The sequence below is a fragment of the Pristis pectinata genome, chromosome 9, assembly GCF_009764475.1.
Source record: "Pristis pectinata isolate sPriPec2 chromosome 9, sPriPec2.1.pri, whole genome shotgun sequence".
Taxonomy (NCBI): domain Eukaryota; kingdom Metazoa; phylum Chordata; class Chondrichthyes; order Rhinopristiformes; family Pristidae; genus Pristis; species Pristis pectinata.
In genome coordinates this window covers 29707291-29724911 of record NC_067413.1, presented here as the reverse complement: position 1 = coordinate 29724911, position 17621 = coordinate 29707291, and the positions used below count along the sequence as shown (strand labels likewise).

The window sequence follows — 17621 nt, the reverse complement described above, 5'->3', positions numbered from 1 at the left end:
TCGGAAAAGAGGGTATAGTAGTTTTTAAAAAATTTCTGATCTACAAATATCGATAAAAGTGTGATCTAGGCAAATTATATTTATTAGACAATTATTCAAGAGATGAAAAACAGTTATCAATAAATAGATCAGGAAAACATACTATTCCCTTCCTTTTCCATGTGGAAAAAGCTGAGTCAGCTCTAGATGGATGAAAGAAAAAATTAGATTGAATGGGACTTGACAAATTAAATTTATTCAATCCAAAAAATTTACGAAATTGAAACCATATTCATATTGTATGTTTAACAATTGGGTTAGTCGTGTGTTTACTTAACTTGGTAAGTACAAAAGGGAGAGAAGCACCTAAAATAAAAACTAATGAAAAGTCAGGAACTGATTGGTGCTCAAGGCATACCCATTTGGGGCATTGAATTACATCAGAATCTTGTATCCAAAAAATTAAATATCTAATATTAATTGCCCAATAGTATAATCTAAAGTTAGGCAAGGCCAAACCACCATCCTTTTTTAATTTTTGTAAATATTTCTTACTTAACCTTGGGTTTTTATTCTGCCAAATATATGAAAGAATTTTAGAATCAATTGTGTCAAAAAACGATTTTGGGACAAAAATTGGAATCGCTTGAAATAAATATAAAAATTTTGGTTAAATATTCATCTTAATCGCATTAATTCGGCCTACCAATGATAACAACAGTGGAGACCACTTAGTAAATAATTGTTTAACATGGTCAATTAAAGGCAATAGATTAGCTTTAAATAAGTCCTTATGTTTCTTGGTAATTTTAACACCTAAATACATAAGATAGTTACCAATCTAAAAGGTAATTGGCTATAAATTGGGGTTTGCATATTCAATGGAAAAAGTTCGCTCTTATTAAAATTTAATCTATAGCCAGAAGAAACACTTAACTGATCTAGTAGTGATAGTACTGCGGGGATAGATTCATCCGGATTAGAAATATAAAGTAACACGTCATCGGCGTAGAGAGATATCTTATGAATCATCTGTCTGCGAGTAATGCCACATACATTTGAAGAGTCCCAAAGTGCAATGGCCAAGGGTTCTAAAGCAATATCAAATAATAAAGGGCTTAACGGGCAACCTTGTCTAGTACCTCAAAAAAGCGTAAACAAAGGAGATCTTTGATTATTAGTAAGTATTGAAGCCATAAGTGTATAATAAATCATTTTAATCGTAGATATAAATTTAGGGCTAAAATTAAATTTTTGAAGTGTAGTGAATAGATATTCCCATTCGACTCTGTCAAACGCCTTTTCAGCATCTAGTGAAACAACACATTCTGGAATTTAGGATGAAGGAGTAGAATTGTGTGCACTACTCTAATTGTGACCTGATTAATGCCTTAAACAGTTCTAGCAATACCTCCAAACCCAATAATAGCAAATATCCCATACATTGCTTTACCTACCTTTGTGTACCAGACTTACTATCTTCAGGGATCTGTGCACGTCGACTCAAGGTCCCTCTGTTCCTCCACACTGTTCAGTATTCTTTCATGTATTGTTTATTCCCTTGCCTCAGCTACCCTCTTAAAACAGAATCCACTTACATTAGGAATTAATCTCTTGTAGCGGCTGCTACCGCGATGTGAAAGCAAGACTCTAGTTGGTGGGCTGCAGAACAAAAACTGATTTATTTTCCTGCCTTGCGTGGGCCTTTTAAGAGGAACGGTTACCACCCACCGAAAACGGAAATGACGTATGCGCTACGTCATCAAATTTTTTCCGTGCATAGGTTCTCCCCGTCGCTTGGGGAAGACAAAGGCCCAACGCCATCTTGGGCCTCGCTGCTCTGACGATGCGCGACCCAACCGCCAAGCCGGTTCGCTTGCTCAGACAGTGAGTCACTACACAACCACCACATTTCCCCCCCCCCCCCGAACCAGCGATATGGTCCCCAAGGTTCGCGGGCTGTGCTAGCCATTGCTTAGGAGGTCGGCCTCTGCGTCGCAGTATTGGGACCTCGACCAGTTGTTGTAGGTCTAAATGGGCCGGTTTGAGGCGGTCCGTCGTGAAGACCTCTTCCTTGCCCCCAATGTCCAAACTAAAGGTGGACCATTATTCCTGATGACCTGGAACGGCCCCTCGTATGGTCGTTGCAACGGTGCCCGGGGTGTGCCCCTGCGAACGAAAACGAACTTACAGTCTTGTAGTTCCTTGTGCTCACAGGATGGGGCTTGACCATGCCGCGAAGTGGGAATCGATGCCAAGCTGCCAAGCCTCTCGCACAGTCTTTCCAGGACTGCTGTGGGTTGTTCCTCTTGGCCCTGAAGGGCGGGTATGAAATCCCTGGGACAACCAGGGGCGCACCATACACGAGTTCAGCTGACGAAGCATGGAGATCTTCCTTGGGCGCAGTGCGTATGCCAAGCAGGACCCAAGGCAGTTTGCGGACCCAGTTAGGACCTTTCAGGCGGGCCATCAAGGTTGATTTCAGATGGCGGTGGAAACGTTCCACCAACCCGTTTGATTGAGCGTGCTAGGCCATGGTGGTGTGCAGCTGCGTCCCCAGCATGTTCGCTAATGCAGACCAGAGGCTGGAGGTAAACTGGGTGCCCCTGTCTGAAGTGATGTGGGCTGGAACACCAAAACGCGAGATCCAAGTTTTGAACAGCGCCCGGGCACAGGAATCAGTCGTGATGTCGGATAGAGGGGTTGCCTCTGGCCACATTGTGAACCGGTCCACGATGGTAAGGAGGTACAGAGCTCCTCTTGAAACTGGCAGAGGACCAATGAGGTCGACGTGGATGTGGTCGAACCTTCTACGGGTAGGCTCGAACTGCTGTGGCGGGACCTTGGTGTATCATTGGATTTTTGATGTCTGGCAGTGTGGACAAGTCCAGGCCCACTCACTGACCTGTTTGCGCAGGCCATGCCAGACGAACTTGCTGGCGACCAGTCGAATAGTTGATCTGATGGACGGGTGCGCCAACCCATGTACCAAGTCGAAAACGCGTTTCTGCCAGGCTTCAGGAACTATAGCGCGAGGTTGACCTGTTGCGATGTCGCAAAGGAGGGTCTGCTGACCTGGACCAACTAAGAAATCTTGAGTTGCAGGCCCGAGACTGCGGTTCTATGCCTGGGCAGCTCGTCGTCGGCTTGCTGTGTGTCAGCCAGGGCCGTGTAGTCAGCACCCAGGGACAGGCTGGTCGGTCTGGAAAGCGCATCAGCAACGACAGTGTCTTGCTTTCACATCACGTCGGGATCACCAATGTAGTGGCTGCTACTGCGATGTGAAAGCAAGATACTAGTCGGTGGGCTGCAGAACAAAAACTGATTTATTTTCCCGCCTTGCGCAGGCCTTTTAAGAGGAATGGTTCCCGCCCACCAAAAACGGAAATGACGTATGCGCTATGTCATCAAACTTTTCCCACGCGCGGGTTCTCCCCGTCGCTCGGGGAAGACGAAGGCCCAACGCCATCTTGGGCCTCGCTGCTCCAACGACGCGTGACCCTACCGCCGAGCCGGTTCGCTTGCTCGGATGGTGAGTCACTACACACTGCTGTTAGATCTCCTAAGTCCCAGTTATACGTTTAATTAAGAAAAAAACGTCCAAAGTACTTATAGCCAGAGGTACTTCTGAACTGTAGTCATTAATGTGGGAAATCCAGCAGTCAATTTGCGCAAGCTCTCACATGGTGAATGATCGAACTTTGTTTTTGATGATGTTACTGGATTTTTTTTGGCCTGAACATCGATCAGGAGAACTCACTACTGTTTAAATTACGTAGTAGGATCTTTTACAGCTATCTAAATATCAGGTGGGTATTGGTGTCGACTGTTTTATTTATTCATTTATGGAATGAGGGCAGCATTTATTCTCCTTGACGGAAGGAGACTTGAAACAGTTCCATTTATGTCTTGTGACAGAGAGAGTCTTTCCTTCTACTCATATTGTAATTAAGCTGTTTCTCTGTTTAAGTTGTCTGATGATTTAATATGTAGGGAGTTAAGGAGTGAATTGGTTGGTTGGGAGCTAATGCGTTCCACTGGAGGGCGCTCCTGTTGAACAAACCCAGCCTGGTGGCATCTACTGATGATATGGCTATTTTAATTAGTGTGCTTCCAGTTCACTGAAAGTTGATTTTTTTTTCACCCCCCCCCCCCACCTCTTTATGGGGCCTGTGTTCTCTTCTCTGTGTGACATTTAGTAATTTTCAGCCCCCCCCATGTGTTTTGTGCCCTCAGTTTGCCCATTTCTGTTTAGATTCACAATAAAAGATGGCTCTACATTTATAGATGAGGGATTGGGGATACAGTAGGAGATGGGAAATTAAAGGGGTAGGGGGACTGGGTGGGCACATGAATTAGAATATTACTCATGCAAAGGATAAACATAGACAGCACGGGCTGAATGGCCTGCTTCCCTGCTCCAATTTCTGTGTATCTTTGGGATCGTAGTTTATTCAACAACCACCAATCTAGTCATTACATAATTACCTGTGTTCTGTCCATCCTTGTTTGGTAACTGGTATAGTTTACCAGCTGTATCTGGCATTCAGCTTTGCCTCTTCAGAACAGAATGGGACAGTTGAAAACTGCAGCCTACAGGTTTCTAAAGGAGAGTCCTTATGGGATTTGTTAAAACTAAACTACAGGGTTTATGAACACAGACTGAATTTTTGACTATAGCAGCTTCTAGCAATCCCCAGTCTTAAATGAAGCCAGCAGCTCAACTATTGTACATAATGGCTGTTCAAGATGATTGAGATAAAATAGACAGGTTTCCAAATATCTGAATATATTTTCTCCCATAAAGTTTTATACTTAACTACATCTGGTGTGTGCTAGGGAACTATTTCTCACATATCCCAATTAATCCATGCTCCAAGTTCTGTCTTTTATAAGCTTCAGCTCAATACACCCTATCCTTTCGTATCTTGAGCCCCAGTCCTGCACTGCACCACACCTGTGTGGTTAAGCATTTACCCTACTGCTGCCAGCCTTTAGGTTCACCTTACTCAAGGTGGACATTCCCAGGCACTGTTCTCCTACTATCCTAGCCAACATTCATCACTTGCCAACTTCACTAAAGCAGAATATTCTTGTTGTTTTCACTTCTTGTGTGTAGATTGGCTGCTGAGACAGTAGTGGTGGGAACAAAGGTCCAGGAAGGAGTGAGCGCAAGCAGCATCTTGTAGAATGCTGACTGTTTGCAACTTGTTGAAGAGGAGATGGCTCTGTATTAATATAATTCATGGTTATCAAACAATGAAACTTTACTGAATATTGCAATGTGCTCTGAGAAATGAGACTGTAAACAATATTCTTTTCTTTTCCAGTGGGAGTAGATTTGGTGGAGTGATCACTGTAGCTTGCTTTTTTTTTAATCACGGTGAGGTAAGTGTGGTGGTTGCTTCTTTTGAACTCCTTAAACTTTCCCATATTTATTTCAATGTTAACTTCAGATTTCCTCTACTTGATCATTTACCCTGTGGCTAGGGAATCCCGGTTTGTTGTGCAAGTCAAGAGCTGCTGTTCAAGTCAGAAGGAATCATGTATCAAATTGAACATGAGGGTCAGTAACGAGCAGCCGAACTCCTGATGCAATGCAGGCATCAGTGAAGCTTCAGCTCCTCAAAGGTATTGCAGTCCATTTCCTCACCAGCACTGTCCCCACACTTCTCCATTCCCCTCACCTTCTGCCTACCCTGCCCACCGGGACAGCATTGACTCTCCAAATTCCAGTGTGTCAATCTGAAAATTCACAGCTAATTTTCAAACGGGGGCTTACTTGGAACTTGTTGAAGGTTATTACGTATGTGGCTGGTGAAAGTTGTTCATACCAAAGGGGGATAGGAACCCGAGTGATAGGTCAGAGGTTGGTGCATTTAGTGTACAAGTAGATGCAGCATGTAGAAAGACTGTGAGGAAGGAAAGGCAGTTGAAAGGGCAAAATTGCAGTCAGTTAGATGGGCTGAAGTATGTCTACTTTAATGAGAGAAGTATCAGGAACAAGGGTGATGAATTTAGAGCATGGGTAAGTACATGGAACTACGATGTGGTAGCCATTACGGAGACTTGGCTGTTACAAGGGTAGGAATGGCTGCTGGATATTCCGGGGTTTAGATGTTTCAAAAGGGACAGGGACAGGGACGGAGGTAAAAGAGGTGGGGGAGTGGCTTTGCTGATCGGGGACAGTATCACAGCTGTAGAAAGGGAGGACATCTTGGAGGGATCATCTATTGAATGTGGTTGAAAGTCAGAAACAGGAAGGGAGCGATCACTTTATTGGGAGTATTCTACAGACCCCCCCCCAATAGCAGCAGAGACGCTGAGGAGCAGATCAGGAGGCAGATATTGAAAAGGTGCAAAAATAACAGGGTTGTTGTCATGGGTGATTTCATATCCCCTAATATTGATTGGCACCTCCTTAGTATAAAGGAGATAGATGGGGCAGAATTTGTTTGGAGTGTCCAGGAAGAATTCCTGACACAGTATGTGGACAGGCCAACTAGAGGAGAGGCCATACTGGATCTGGTACTAGGCAATGAGCCTGATCAGGTTTCAGATCTCTCGGTGGGAGAACATTTTGGGGACAGTGACCATAACTCCTTGATCTTTACCAGGGCCTTGGAGAGGGATAGGAGCAGACAATATGGGAAAGTATTTGACAGGGGGAGGGGGAATTATGATGATATTAGGCAGGAACTTGGGAGTGTAAATTGGGAACAAATGTTCTTGGGGAAGTAGACAACAGAAATGTGGAGGTTGTTTAGGGAGTACTTGCAAGGTGTTCTGAATAGGTTTGCCCCACTGAGGCAGGGTAAGGATGGTGGAGTGAAGGAACCATGGTTGACAAGAGATGTAGAATATCTTGTTAAGAGGAAGAAAGAAGCTTAAGCAAGGCTCAGACAGGGCTCTGGGGAGTTACAAGGTAGCCAGAAGGAGGCTTAAGAATGGACTTAGGAGAGCTAGAAGGGGGCATGAGAAGGCCTTGGCGAGTAAGATTAAGAAAAATCTCAAGGCGTTTTGCACGTGTGTGAAGAATAGGATGACTGGAGTGAGGGTAGGACTGATCAGAGCTAAAAGAGGAAACGTGCCTGGAGTTGGAAGAGGTAGGGGAGGTCCTTGATGAATACTTTTGCTTCAGTATTCACCAGTGAGAGAGACCTTGACGTTTGTGAGGATGGCATACAACAGGCTGATACACAAGGGCATGTTGATGTGAGGAAAGAGGATGTGCTGGAACTTTTGAGAAACTTTAGGATAGATAAGTCACCGGGTCAGGATGGGATATATCCAAGGTTATTATGGGAAGTGAAGAACGAGATTGCTGCACCTTTGGCAATGATCCTTGCGACCTCACTGGCCACAGGAGTAGTGCCAGATGATTGGAGGGTGGCAAATGTTGTTCCTTTGTTTAAGAAAGGGAGTAGGGATAACCCTGGGAATTACAGGCCAGTGAGTCTTACTTCAGTGGTGGGCAAATTACTGGAGAAGATTCTTCGAGACAGGATTTATGGGCATTTGGAGTAGCATAGGCTGATTAGGGACAGTCAGCATGGCTTTGTGAGGGGCAGGTCGTACCTCACGAGCCTGATTAAATTTTTTTGTGGATGTGACAAAGCACATTGATGAAGGTAGACCCTTGGATTTTCGTAAGGCGTTTGATAAGGTTCCTCATGGAAGGCTCATTCAGAAAGTCAGGAGGCATGGGATCCAGGAAAACTTGGCTGTGTGGATTCAGAATTGGCTCGCCCATGGAAGACATAGGTGGTTGTAGATGAAGCATATTCTGCCTGGAGGTCAGTGACCAGTGGTGTTCTGCAGGGATCTGTTCTGAGACCCCTGCTCTTTGTGATTTTTATAAATGACTTGGATGAGGACATGGAAGGGTGGGTTAGTAAGTTTGCTGATAACACGCAGGTTGGTGGTGTTATGGATAGTGTAGAAATTTGCTGTAGGTTATGACAGGACGTTGATAGGATGCAGAGCTGGGCTGAGAAGTGGCAGATGGCGTTCAACCCAGAAAAGTGTGAAGTGATACACTTCGGGAGATCGAATTTGAAGGCAGAATATAAGGTTAATGGCAGGGCTCTTAGCAGTGTGGAGGAACAGAGGGATCTTGGGGTCCACGTCCATAAATCCCTCAAGGTTGCCACGCAGGCTGATAGGGTTGTTAAGAAGGCACATGGTGTGTTGGCCTTCATTAGTCGGGGTATTGAGTTCAAGAGCCACAGGTAATGTTGCAGCTCTATAAAACTCTGGTTAGACAGCACTTGGAGTATTGTGTTTAGTTCTGGTTGCCTCATTACAGGAAGGATGTGGAAGCTTTAGAGGAGGTGCAGAGGAGATTTACCAGGCTGCTGCGTGGATTGGAGAGCATGTCTTATGAGAATAGGTTGAGCGAGCGAGGGCTTTTCTCTTTGGAGTGAAGAAGGATGGGAGGTGACTTGATAGAGGTGTACAAGATGATAAGAGGCATAGATCAAGTGGACAGTCAGAGACTTTTTTTCCCAGGCTGAAAATGGCTAACACGAGGGGGCATAATTTTAAGGTGATTGGAGGAAGGTGTAAGGGGGATGTCAGAGGTAAGTTTTTTTACACAGAGAGTGGTGGGTGCGTGGAACACACTGCCGGCAGAGCTGGTGGAGGCAGATACATTAGCGACATGTAAGAGACTCTTAGATCGGCACATGAATGATAGAAAACTTGACAGTTATGTTGGAGGGATGGGTCAGATAGCTCTTCAAGCAGGATAAAATGTCGGTAAAACATAGTGGGCTGAAGGGCCTTTACTGTGCTATGATGTTCTATGTTCAAAGCGTTTTAGGCAGTGTCCCAATGACTGTCAAGGTGGAGCAGATTTAAATTACACTATGTTATGACAAGAGTCTTCACTTTTTAAATGTTGTTCACGGATAAGATCAAAGGTTTCTCATTGGTACAGAAAATGTTATTGTTATATCAGTGATTTAAAAAGAAGTCATCAGCATGTCAGGGGATAAAGCAAAACACTAAAAATTTCCATTAAAACTAAGGTTACAATCTACATTTTAACCTGTGAAACACTAGTTAGGTTTTGTTAGAAACACACAGTGTATGATTGTAATGTCTCTGTGCACCCAAGTTTAGTGTACTGGCTATAATGACATCTAGTACAGGAATAATCAGCACTATCACCACATTCTCAAATTGTTAGTAGCTGAGTATGGATTAGAAATGTTTGATGTATGCCAATTAAAGTTATTATCCATTCTAAACCCAATATCTGAAAGTGATAGTTTGTAATTGTAATTTTGTAAATCCCTCATCATCCCCACACACTGAATTTTGCGAACATAAGATCTGCCAGCACAACAATGCTGCTGTTCTTTGACAACATCTGGTAACAAGGAAATTTAAAATGGAGGCAGAACTTTTTTCCATGTCCTTGCCCACTCCCCTTCCTGCAACTTCTTGGGGAAATGTTCAGAGGAGCCAGACCAGTCGTTACCTTATCATGAAGCCTTCATTGTGTGAGCAACTGTCAACATCAGGCTGTTTGGGAACCAGATCAGTTTTTCTGTGTTCCATTGCCAAACACATTCAGGAAGTGGTGAGAAATGTTGACTTTTCTTGGAACAAAACTGCTTCATTATTAAATGTGACCATTTGCTGGATTTAATCATTTTAATGTAACGGTTCCACATGTTCTGAACATTCTATAAACTAATCTCCTGAGTATACAAATATTTAGCAATGGGAATGTTAAGCTGGGTTTACCTGGTAGTTAGCATGGTGCTGGAGTGCAGACATGCAAGCAAATATTGCACGGTGATGTCATTTTGCCTGCACAAAATAACCAGAGTTGTAAAACTTGGCAAAATCTTGGATCAGAGATTGGGAAGTAATGGGTAACTGCCTGGAGTGATGCCAACCTTCCTCAGCTTTCAACCCTCAATGGAGGGATTGATGACAGTGCAGCATTCAGACCGGAATCTGCTGTTGGTTGAGAATCTGGACAGACAGCAGGAGCAGTGGATCCCTGGATCTGATGGAGCTGAGCCAGTGTTGCCCAGTGGTTGGTGAAAGGGTCATGAGTTCTTCATTACCTTAAAGTTGAAGGAGGAAGTTACATTCATACAGTGACTTTCCCCTGCATACATAACCGCATAGCATCGTCCGAAAGACATTATGTTAAAACAATTTTTCTGAGTCCCTGGATGATCCCCTGACATTCTGAAGTGTGATTTGAAAGCACAGCCTCCACAGCTGTTGGCTGGGAGTGAGCACTTGTTCATTCAACTTCATCTGTGCCCAGGTGAGAGCAGTGATCTCTCTGATCTCTCTGACAGTGCTCCCATCATTAAATATCCTTCTCTATGTAACAGCCACTTGCAGTACTGAAAGACACCCAATGTGTGTGGAGCTCCACTCCAAGAAGGAGTCAGTACTCTGGAGAGGAGAAAATTGGCAAGTAAAATATACCAGGCTCTGTAAAGGATATGTATGTAATTTATACAGCAGTGGCAGTGAGTGTTACTTTATTTAACCTTCCTCCTTATACTCTGGCATGTCTGCCCATGATATTTTGACTGCTCATTGAATAACTGAGTATTCTCCCAGCACCTTTTCCCTGAGCAATAAGTCACTAATGTCAACTGGAACACTGGGCAGAGTATCTGGAGGGTGAGGGGGTGATATTACTGAGCACTGAAGTCGCTGTTCTTGTGTGTGGGATGCAGCTGATACTTTGATCGGTGAAAGGGCAAGCCTGGATTAATGTATTGGATTCAATTTATGAAGAATGTGTATGATGAGCAGCTGTGCTTTCATTTTAGTGCACGAGAGTCATGTGGACTCCTCCTCTCCGTGAGAGCTTCTCCTACCCCTTCCTAATTCTGCAGATGCTGCTTCTAACCCGCATACTAAGGTACTAACTTCAGTCTTGCTGCCTGAGAATTTCTCATGTTCAGTTCTTTACATGTGCAATCACAAGTGATTCCTCAACGAAAACGTTTTACTTCTCTGTTTTTCTGTGAATAGAAGTGTCTGTGTGGAGAAGAAGACCTTGGCTGCATTTTGTATTGCGAATATCTTCTTCCTGCTTCCGTGGCAGTTTGCACAGTTTGTGCTGCTCACACAGGTGAGGGATGTTGGGGGCAATGGCCTTTTCAAGAATCAGTTTAGGGATTTAATATTGAACTAATTGTAAGTTGAACGAGCATGAGCCAGTGTGACTCCTTTGTTCATAAAGGAGAAAGGCAGAACGCAGAGAACTACAGGCCAGTCAGTTTAACAGCCATTGTTGGCAAGATGCTAGAATCAATAATCAAAGAGGAAATAACTAATCATTCAGGAAAGCTGAATATAATTTAACCTAGTCAACATGGTTTTATGAAAGGTAAATCATGTTTGACAAATTTACTTGAATTCTTTGAGGATGGGAGAGTTGATAGAGGGGAACCTGTAGATGTAGTGCATTTAGATTTCCAAAAGGCATTTGACAAGGTGCCACATAAGAGGCTGATGCATAAATTAAAAGTCCGTGGTATCAGTGGAAGTGTGTTAGAATGGATTGAAAACTGGCTGTCTCACTGAAGACAGAGAGCTGGAATAAATTGGTCCTTTTCAGACTGGAAGGAGATAACTAGTGGAGTGCCCCAGGGATCAGTTCTTGGCCCACATTTGTTCAGTATTTACATTATCGAACTGGCAGAAGAAACAGTTTCCAAATTTGCAGATGAGACAAAAATAGGTGGAAGGGCAGTTGTGATGAGGATTGAGTGAATGGGCAAAAGACTGGCAAATGGAGTTTAATGTGGGGAAGTGTGAAGTTATGCACTTCAGTAAGAGGAATCAAAAGGAAGATTATTATCTAAATGGAGAGACTGCAAGTGAGTGAAGTTCAGAGGAATCTAGGTGTTTTAGTGCATGAATCATGAAAAGTTAGCAGGTAGGTCTAACAAGTATTGAAGAAGGCAAACGGCATTTTGGCCTTTATTGCAAAGAGGTTAGAGTTTAAAAATAGTGAGGTTTTGTTGTAATTATACATGGTGTTGCTGAGGCCTACAAAGAGGGCTTCTTTGTACTGACCTCTTTGGGGAAGAAAGAAAATTTACCAGGCTAATTCTTGGGATGAGAGGGTTGTTCTACCAAGAGAGACTAAATAGTTTGGGCCTTTGGGCCTTTATGCCTTGGAGTTTAGTAGAATGGGGGGTGACCTTATTCAAACACAAAGAAGCTTCACAGGGTAGATGTTGGGAGATTTCCATGAAATGGGATGTAACTACAAGACAAGGAGCTGATCTTTCAAAACTGAGGTACGTAGAAATTTCTTCTGACAGAGGGTGGTGAATCTCTGGAATTCTCTGCCCCGGTGGATAATGGGAGCTGGATCATTTGAGTATTTAAAGTGGAGGTGGATAAATATTTGATAGATCGAGGGATTGAGGCCAGCATAGATCAGCCATGATCATATTGAATAGTGGGACAGGCTTGAAGGGCTGATGGTCTACTCCTAATCATTTTTTGTTCTTGTCACTTGCAGAGTCTCATTTTTGGATCTCAGAAGCATAATTCAGAACATGAGTGTTAGAAGTTTGGTTTTTAAGCTGTCATATGGGGGTAATTTTTTCAAGAAATTATCCTTCTATGATTCTGTGCAATCTTCAGACCATTTCATGGGCAGTTGTTGTTTTGTGGCTGCCTAATTCTACTGAACTGAATCTCCATAATTGAATGCTTGTATCTGTTTCTTCAGGTGTTTTTGTACAGATTTAATGCCTTGACAGTAATACATTTTAAGGCCCCAGTTGTTGGTGCTTTGCAGAAGGTTCCCCTTTGACAATTGAAGACGTACAGTTTTGTATCCTGGCTATATTCCCACTTGGTCTGGAAACTGAGATTTATGAACTATGCTGTCTGTTTTAGTATGGTGATGAATTTAATAATTAATGTGAAGTGATGCACCATGCTTAAGAGTGTTAGTGTGCAAAGCAATAAGGTTGATGTATCACCTAGTTAAACTAACACATCAGATGTGTCCAGAGTGATGTTCCTGCTTCTGAGGGTACGAAGAACTTTATTGTGTGTTTCTTGTGCTGAGATGATATAAACATTTAGTTCTTGACGTACTCTGGTTCCTTGGCGGGAGCAGGAACCAAGGAGTTAGTGAAAAGTGGTGGCTTCAGTCCATGTGTTGAAGCATTGAGCTTTGGAAGAGCTGCTCTGTTTTCCCATCTCCTGCCTGGGTCCATATTTCATGTCTGCGTGGGTTTCCTCCGGGTGCTCCAGTTTCCTCCCACATTCCAAAGATGTACAGGTTAGGAAGTTGTGGGCATGCTATGTTGGCGCTGGAAACGTGGCGACTCTATGCAAAAAGATGCATTTCACTGTGTGTTTCGATGTACATGTGACTAATAAAGATATCTTATCAATCTTCTGTTTCCCACTTGCCCTCTGTCACTCTGACTATCCTCAGTCTCACCTATCTGCCATTCTTCCTTCACATACTGTGTCTGTCATTCTGTTCTGTTGCTTATTTTTTTTTACTCTCACACTGATTCATTATATTTGTCACTGTTTGCTATTCTCTTATCACTCCCACTGACAGTTTATTCTGCTGTTACTTTATTCTATTTGCTCCTTCTGTGCAGTGTTTTTTTAATGATGAAGAGCAAGGGAAGAACTGACATATTGTGACCATCCAGCAGGTGGTGCTGAGCAGCAGGCGCCAGAGTTTTGGGAGCCAACATCATGTGGTTTTTGTGACTTGAACCAATTGCTTGCACTTCCATGTACATCAATCATTATATTAAAACACTGAACAAGTGACTGAAACCCTACAAATACTGCACATTACTCTATGTGCAGTATTTGTAGGGTTTCAGTCACTTGTTCAGTGTTTTAATATAATGATTGTGCATGAAAGTGCAAGCAATTCTCCAGCAACGGTCTCTGACAAAACTAAGTTAGTGAAATACTTGTTGGATCTGTTGTTGAGGAGAGAATGGCATGTGATGTGACTGGATTGTGGTGAGCGAGACCATCATCGCTAATTTGTTGGTCTGATTGATCAGAGGTGCTGAACTCCATGGCCTACACCTTTCATTAATGATTGGTCTCTGTGCTCTGAGAGGCCAGTTCAACCATTCTGACAGCAAGTTAATGGAAACAACTTTTGTGAATAATTTGATCTGAATTTGTATGTTATACAGAGCATGTGTGTGATGTTAAAAATAAAATTTACTCATTTAAACGAATTCTTGATCACAGAATTCTTTTGAGTTCATTATAGTGGTAAGGCATGTGCACTTTTTGAATAAGTTCCATAACTCTTAAGACTTTTTTTCCATTGGTTCTCCTTTTATAATTCTGATTAGGTTGTCGTACTAAAGTTCTTCTTTTATTCTTCCCCTCAGATTGCGTCACTGTTTGCAACGTATGTTTTAGGTTACATTGATGCCTGTAAGCTGCTGGATATTGTATACGCTCACATGGTAAAGTGAACTGTTTCCTGTTCAATTTATTATCCATTCAGGCCCACCTCTAAATGCCCCTTCAGAAATGCCAATCAGCCACTGGCTTGAACTGCTGCAGTCCATGTGGTACAGTACTCCCACAGTGCTGGTTGCAAGGGAGTTTCAGGATTTAGACCCAGCAATGTTGTAGAATTACTGATATTTTTCCAAATGAGGGAGGTGTGTTACTTGGAGGGGATCCTGCAGGTGGTGGTGTTCCTATGTACCTGTTGTCCTTGTGCTGTTTGATGGTAGAGGTCACTGGTTTGGGATGTGAAGTAGACTTGGCAAGTGACTGCACTGCATGCTGCAGATGGTATGCTGCAGGCATTGTGTGAATGAATGTTTAGGGTCACTACTACAAGTCACTGCCATGTAAGATAAATGCGAGGTGTTTGATGTTGGTAAGACAAACCAGGGCAGGACTTGCACAGTAAGTGGGAGAACCCCGGAGAGTGTGATAGAACAGAGAGACCTTGGGGTGCAGCTACATAGTTCCATGAAAACGGTGACACAGATGAGGTGGTGAAGAAGGTGTTTGGCATGCTTGCCTTCATTGGTCAGAGTACTGTGTACAGGGGTTGGGACGTCATGTTACAGCTGTACAAGATGCCAGGCCACATTTGGAGTATTGAGGACAGTTCTGGTCCCCTGCTACATAACGATGTCATTAAAGTGGAGAGGGTGCAAAAAAGATTTATGAGGACGTTACTGGGACTGGAGAGCTTGAGCTGTAAGGAAAGACTGGATAGGCTAGGAGATTTTTCCCCTGGAGTATAGGAGGTTGAGGGCTTACCTTATAGACATTTATAAAATCATGGTGGGCATCGATAAGGTGAATAGCTAAAGTCTTTTCCCCAGGCTAGGGGAGTCCAAAACTAGAGGGCATTGGTTTAAAGTGCGAGGGGAAAGATTTAAAGACCTGAGGGGCAACTTCTTTGCACAGAGGGTAGTGAGTCTATGGAATGAGCTGCCAGAGAAAGTTGTAGAGGTGGGTACAGTTACAGCATTTAAAATACATTTGGACAGGTATATGGATAGGAAAGGTTTAGAGGGATTTGGCCCAAACACAGGCAATGGGACTAGCTTAGTTAGGCAACTTGGTTGGCATGGATGAGTTGGGCTGAAGGGCCTGTTTCCATGCTATATAACTGTATGATTCTATGTAAGTAAAATAGAAATGTGTTAATTTGCATGTGAATTGAGAGCAGATTCAAAGTGATTCTTGTGGGATCAGGCAACTGACTTGTCCTGTCATTGCATTTACTAAGGGAAAGGGGAGGTGCATGAAGACTGAGAAATGGCAAGTGTAACACCCTTGTTCAAAAAGGATACAAGTACAGTTTAACTTCATTCTTCAGAAGCTTTTTAGAAACAATAATTGGGGAAAACACTAATAGGCACTTAGAGAAATGAATTAATAAAAGTCAGTCAGCACAGATCTGTTAAAGGCAAATTGTCCTTGATTAACCTAATAGAGTGATAGAGCAATACAGCACGGATACAGGCCCTTCAGCCCAATGAGTCCATGCCAGCCACATTGTCCACCTAGCAGATCCCAATTTTTTGTGTTCAGCCCATATCTCTCCAGGTCCCTCCTCTCCATGTACCTGATGGAACTATTATGCTGAGGTAACAGAGCAGATTGATGAAAGGAATAGAATGGGCATGAAAAGTTGGGTGGGGTAGACTTGTATCCGTTGGTGTTTAGAAGAGTGAAAGGGGAATTGATTGAAACGTACAGGTTGCTGAGGAACCTTGAAAGATGGGTGTGGAGCGGATGTTTCCTCTTGTAAGAGAATCTAGAAATTAGATGTATTTGTTTAAAAATAAGGCGTTGCCCATTTAAGAGTCTTTGGAATTCTTTTCCTCAAATCATGGTGGAAGCAGTTGGGTATGTCTTTAAGGCAGAGGTGGGTAGATTTTTGATGAGCAAGAGACTGAAAGGTTGCTGTGTGAAGACTATAATCAGATTCACTATTAAATGGCTGAACAGGGTTGAGGGGCCTTGGCCTACTCCTGCTTCTGATTTGTTTGTTCGTTTATTTTTCATTGTTTACATGGATGTATCTACATGTTTGATAAAGTGATGGCAGTTAGCAAAATGGAAGCTTGTGCAATTAAAAAGTCAGGAGTAGCAGTGATAGGGAATTGGCTTTTAGTCTGAAAATAGAGAGTTGTTTTCAGACAGGAGTATAGTAGACCATTCTGTTACCAAGGGCAGTACATTGAGACCACTTTTTAAAAAAATATGTTAATGACTTAATGACTTTGGTGTGCAAGGTAAAATTTCCAAATTTGCAGATGATATAGCTTGGGAATGTGGTAAGCAGTGAGGACAATTGTAATAAATTGCAGGAAGTCACAGGCTGGTTGAATGGGCAGGCAAGTGGGAGATGATATTTGGTACAGAGGAGTATGAAGTGATATCTTTGGTAGAAAGGAAAAGAAGAGACAACATCTTCTTTAATAATCCCTTGGGATGGAGGATAACCTACTTGCATTCCAGTTTTGTGGGTTCAAGGTGGCTAATTTTGGCCAATGTGGGAAACACAGACTCTTCCAAATTGGGCAGGTGAGGGCGGGACAGGTGAGCAGGCAGTTGGTGCACTCCTGCTGCCTACACAGGGCTTCTCTGTGCTCCCAATACATGGCTTTGAGATTCCCAATACCATCCCAAGTACTCCTCCACCACTTTGAGCAGTCATGGAGTTCCCAGGAGTCAGTGGGGATGTTGCATTTCTTCAAGGAGCCTTTGAGCACAGTCTGGAATCTTTCCCTCTGTCCCCTGGTAATCTCTTTCCTTTTGTGAATGTGGAGTTGGGTATGCGAGCAATGTGTTCTTCCCAGAAGAGCTGACTGAGTGTAATAATGGCCTCAGTTTTGCAGATGTTGGTCTGAGACCAGACAGTAATGATGGTTCACGTCCTTCCAGTGGATTTGGAGGATATTGCACAGTCATAGATGATAGTGTGTTTTCCATGCTTCAGGTGGCTGTTGCAGGAAGTCCAGGGTTCAGAAGCATAATGGAGGGCAGGGGGTCAAGACCTGGGACCTGGTCTGTATGCTTCCTGGTAGGCCGTGAGTTCTATGCCAGGTCTGAGGTCTTGAATTACAAGCATTCTTTTTCTCCATCAATCCAGCCAA

At 43.2% G+C, this 17621-nt stretch overlaps 1 protein-coding gene across 2 annotated transcripts in view; it reads left to right on the top strand.

Annotated features, from left to right (window-relative positions):
* The window catches only part of dpy19l1l (dpy-19-like 1, like (H. sapiens)), a 70568-nt gene that overhangs the window by 11204 nt on the left and 41743 nt on the right, over nucleotides 1–17621 (top strand). For both annotated transcript variants that reach the window (XM_052022771.1, XM_052022770.1), the window contains exons 7-10: nucleotides 5310–5367; nucleotides 10794–10885; nucleotides 10999–11098; nucleotides 14376–14453. In XM_052022771.1, the coding sequence (XP_051878731.1) occupies nucleotides 5310–5367; nucleotides 10794–10885; nucleotides 10999–11098; nucleotides 14376–14453 (328 nt within the window). The remainder of the gene's footprint in view (nucleotides 1–5309; nucleotides 5368–10793; nucleotides 10886–10998; nucleotides 11099–14375; nucleotides 14454–17621) is intronic.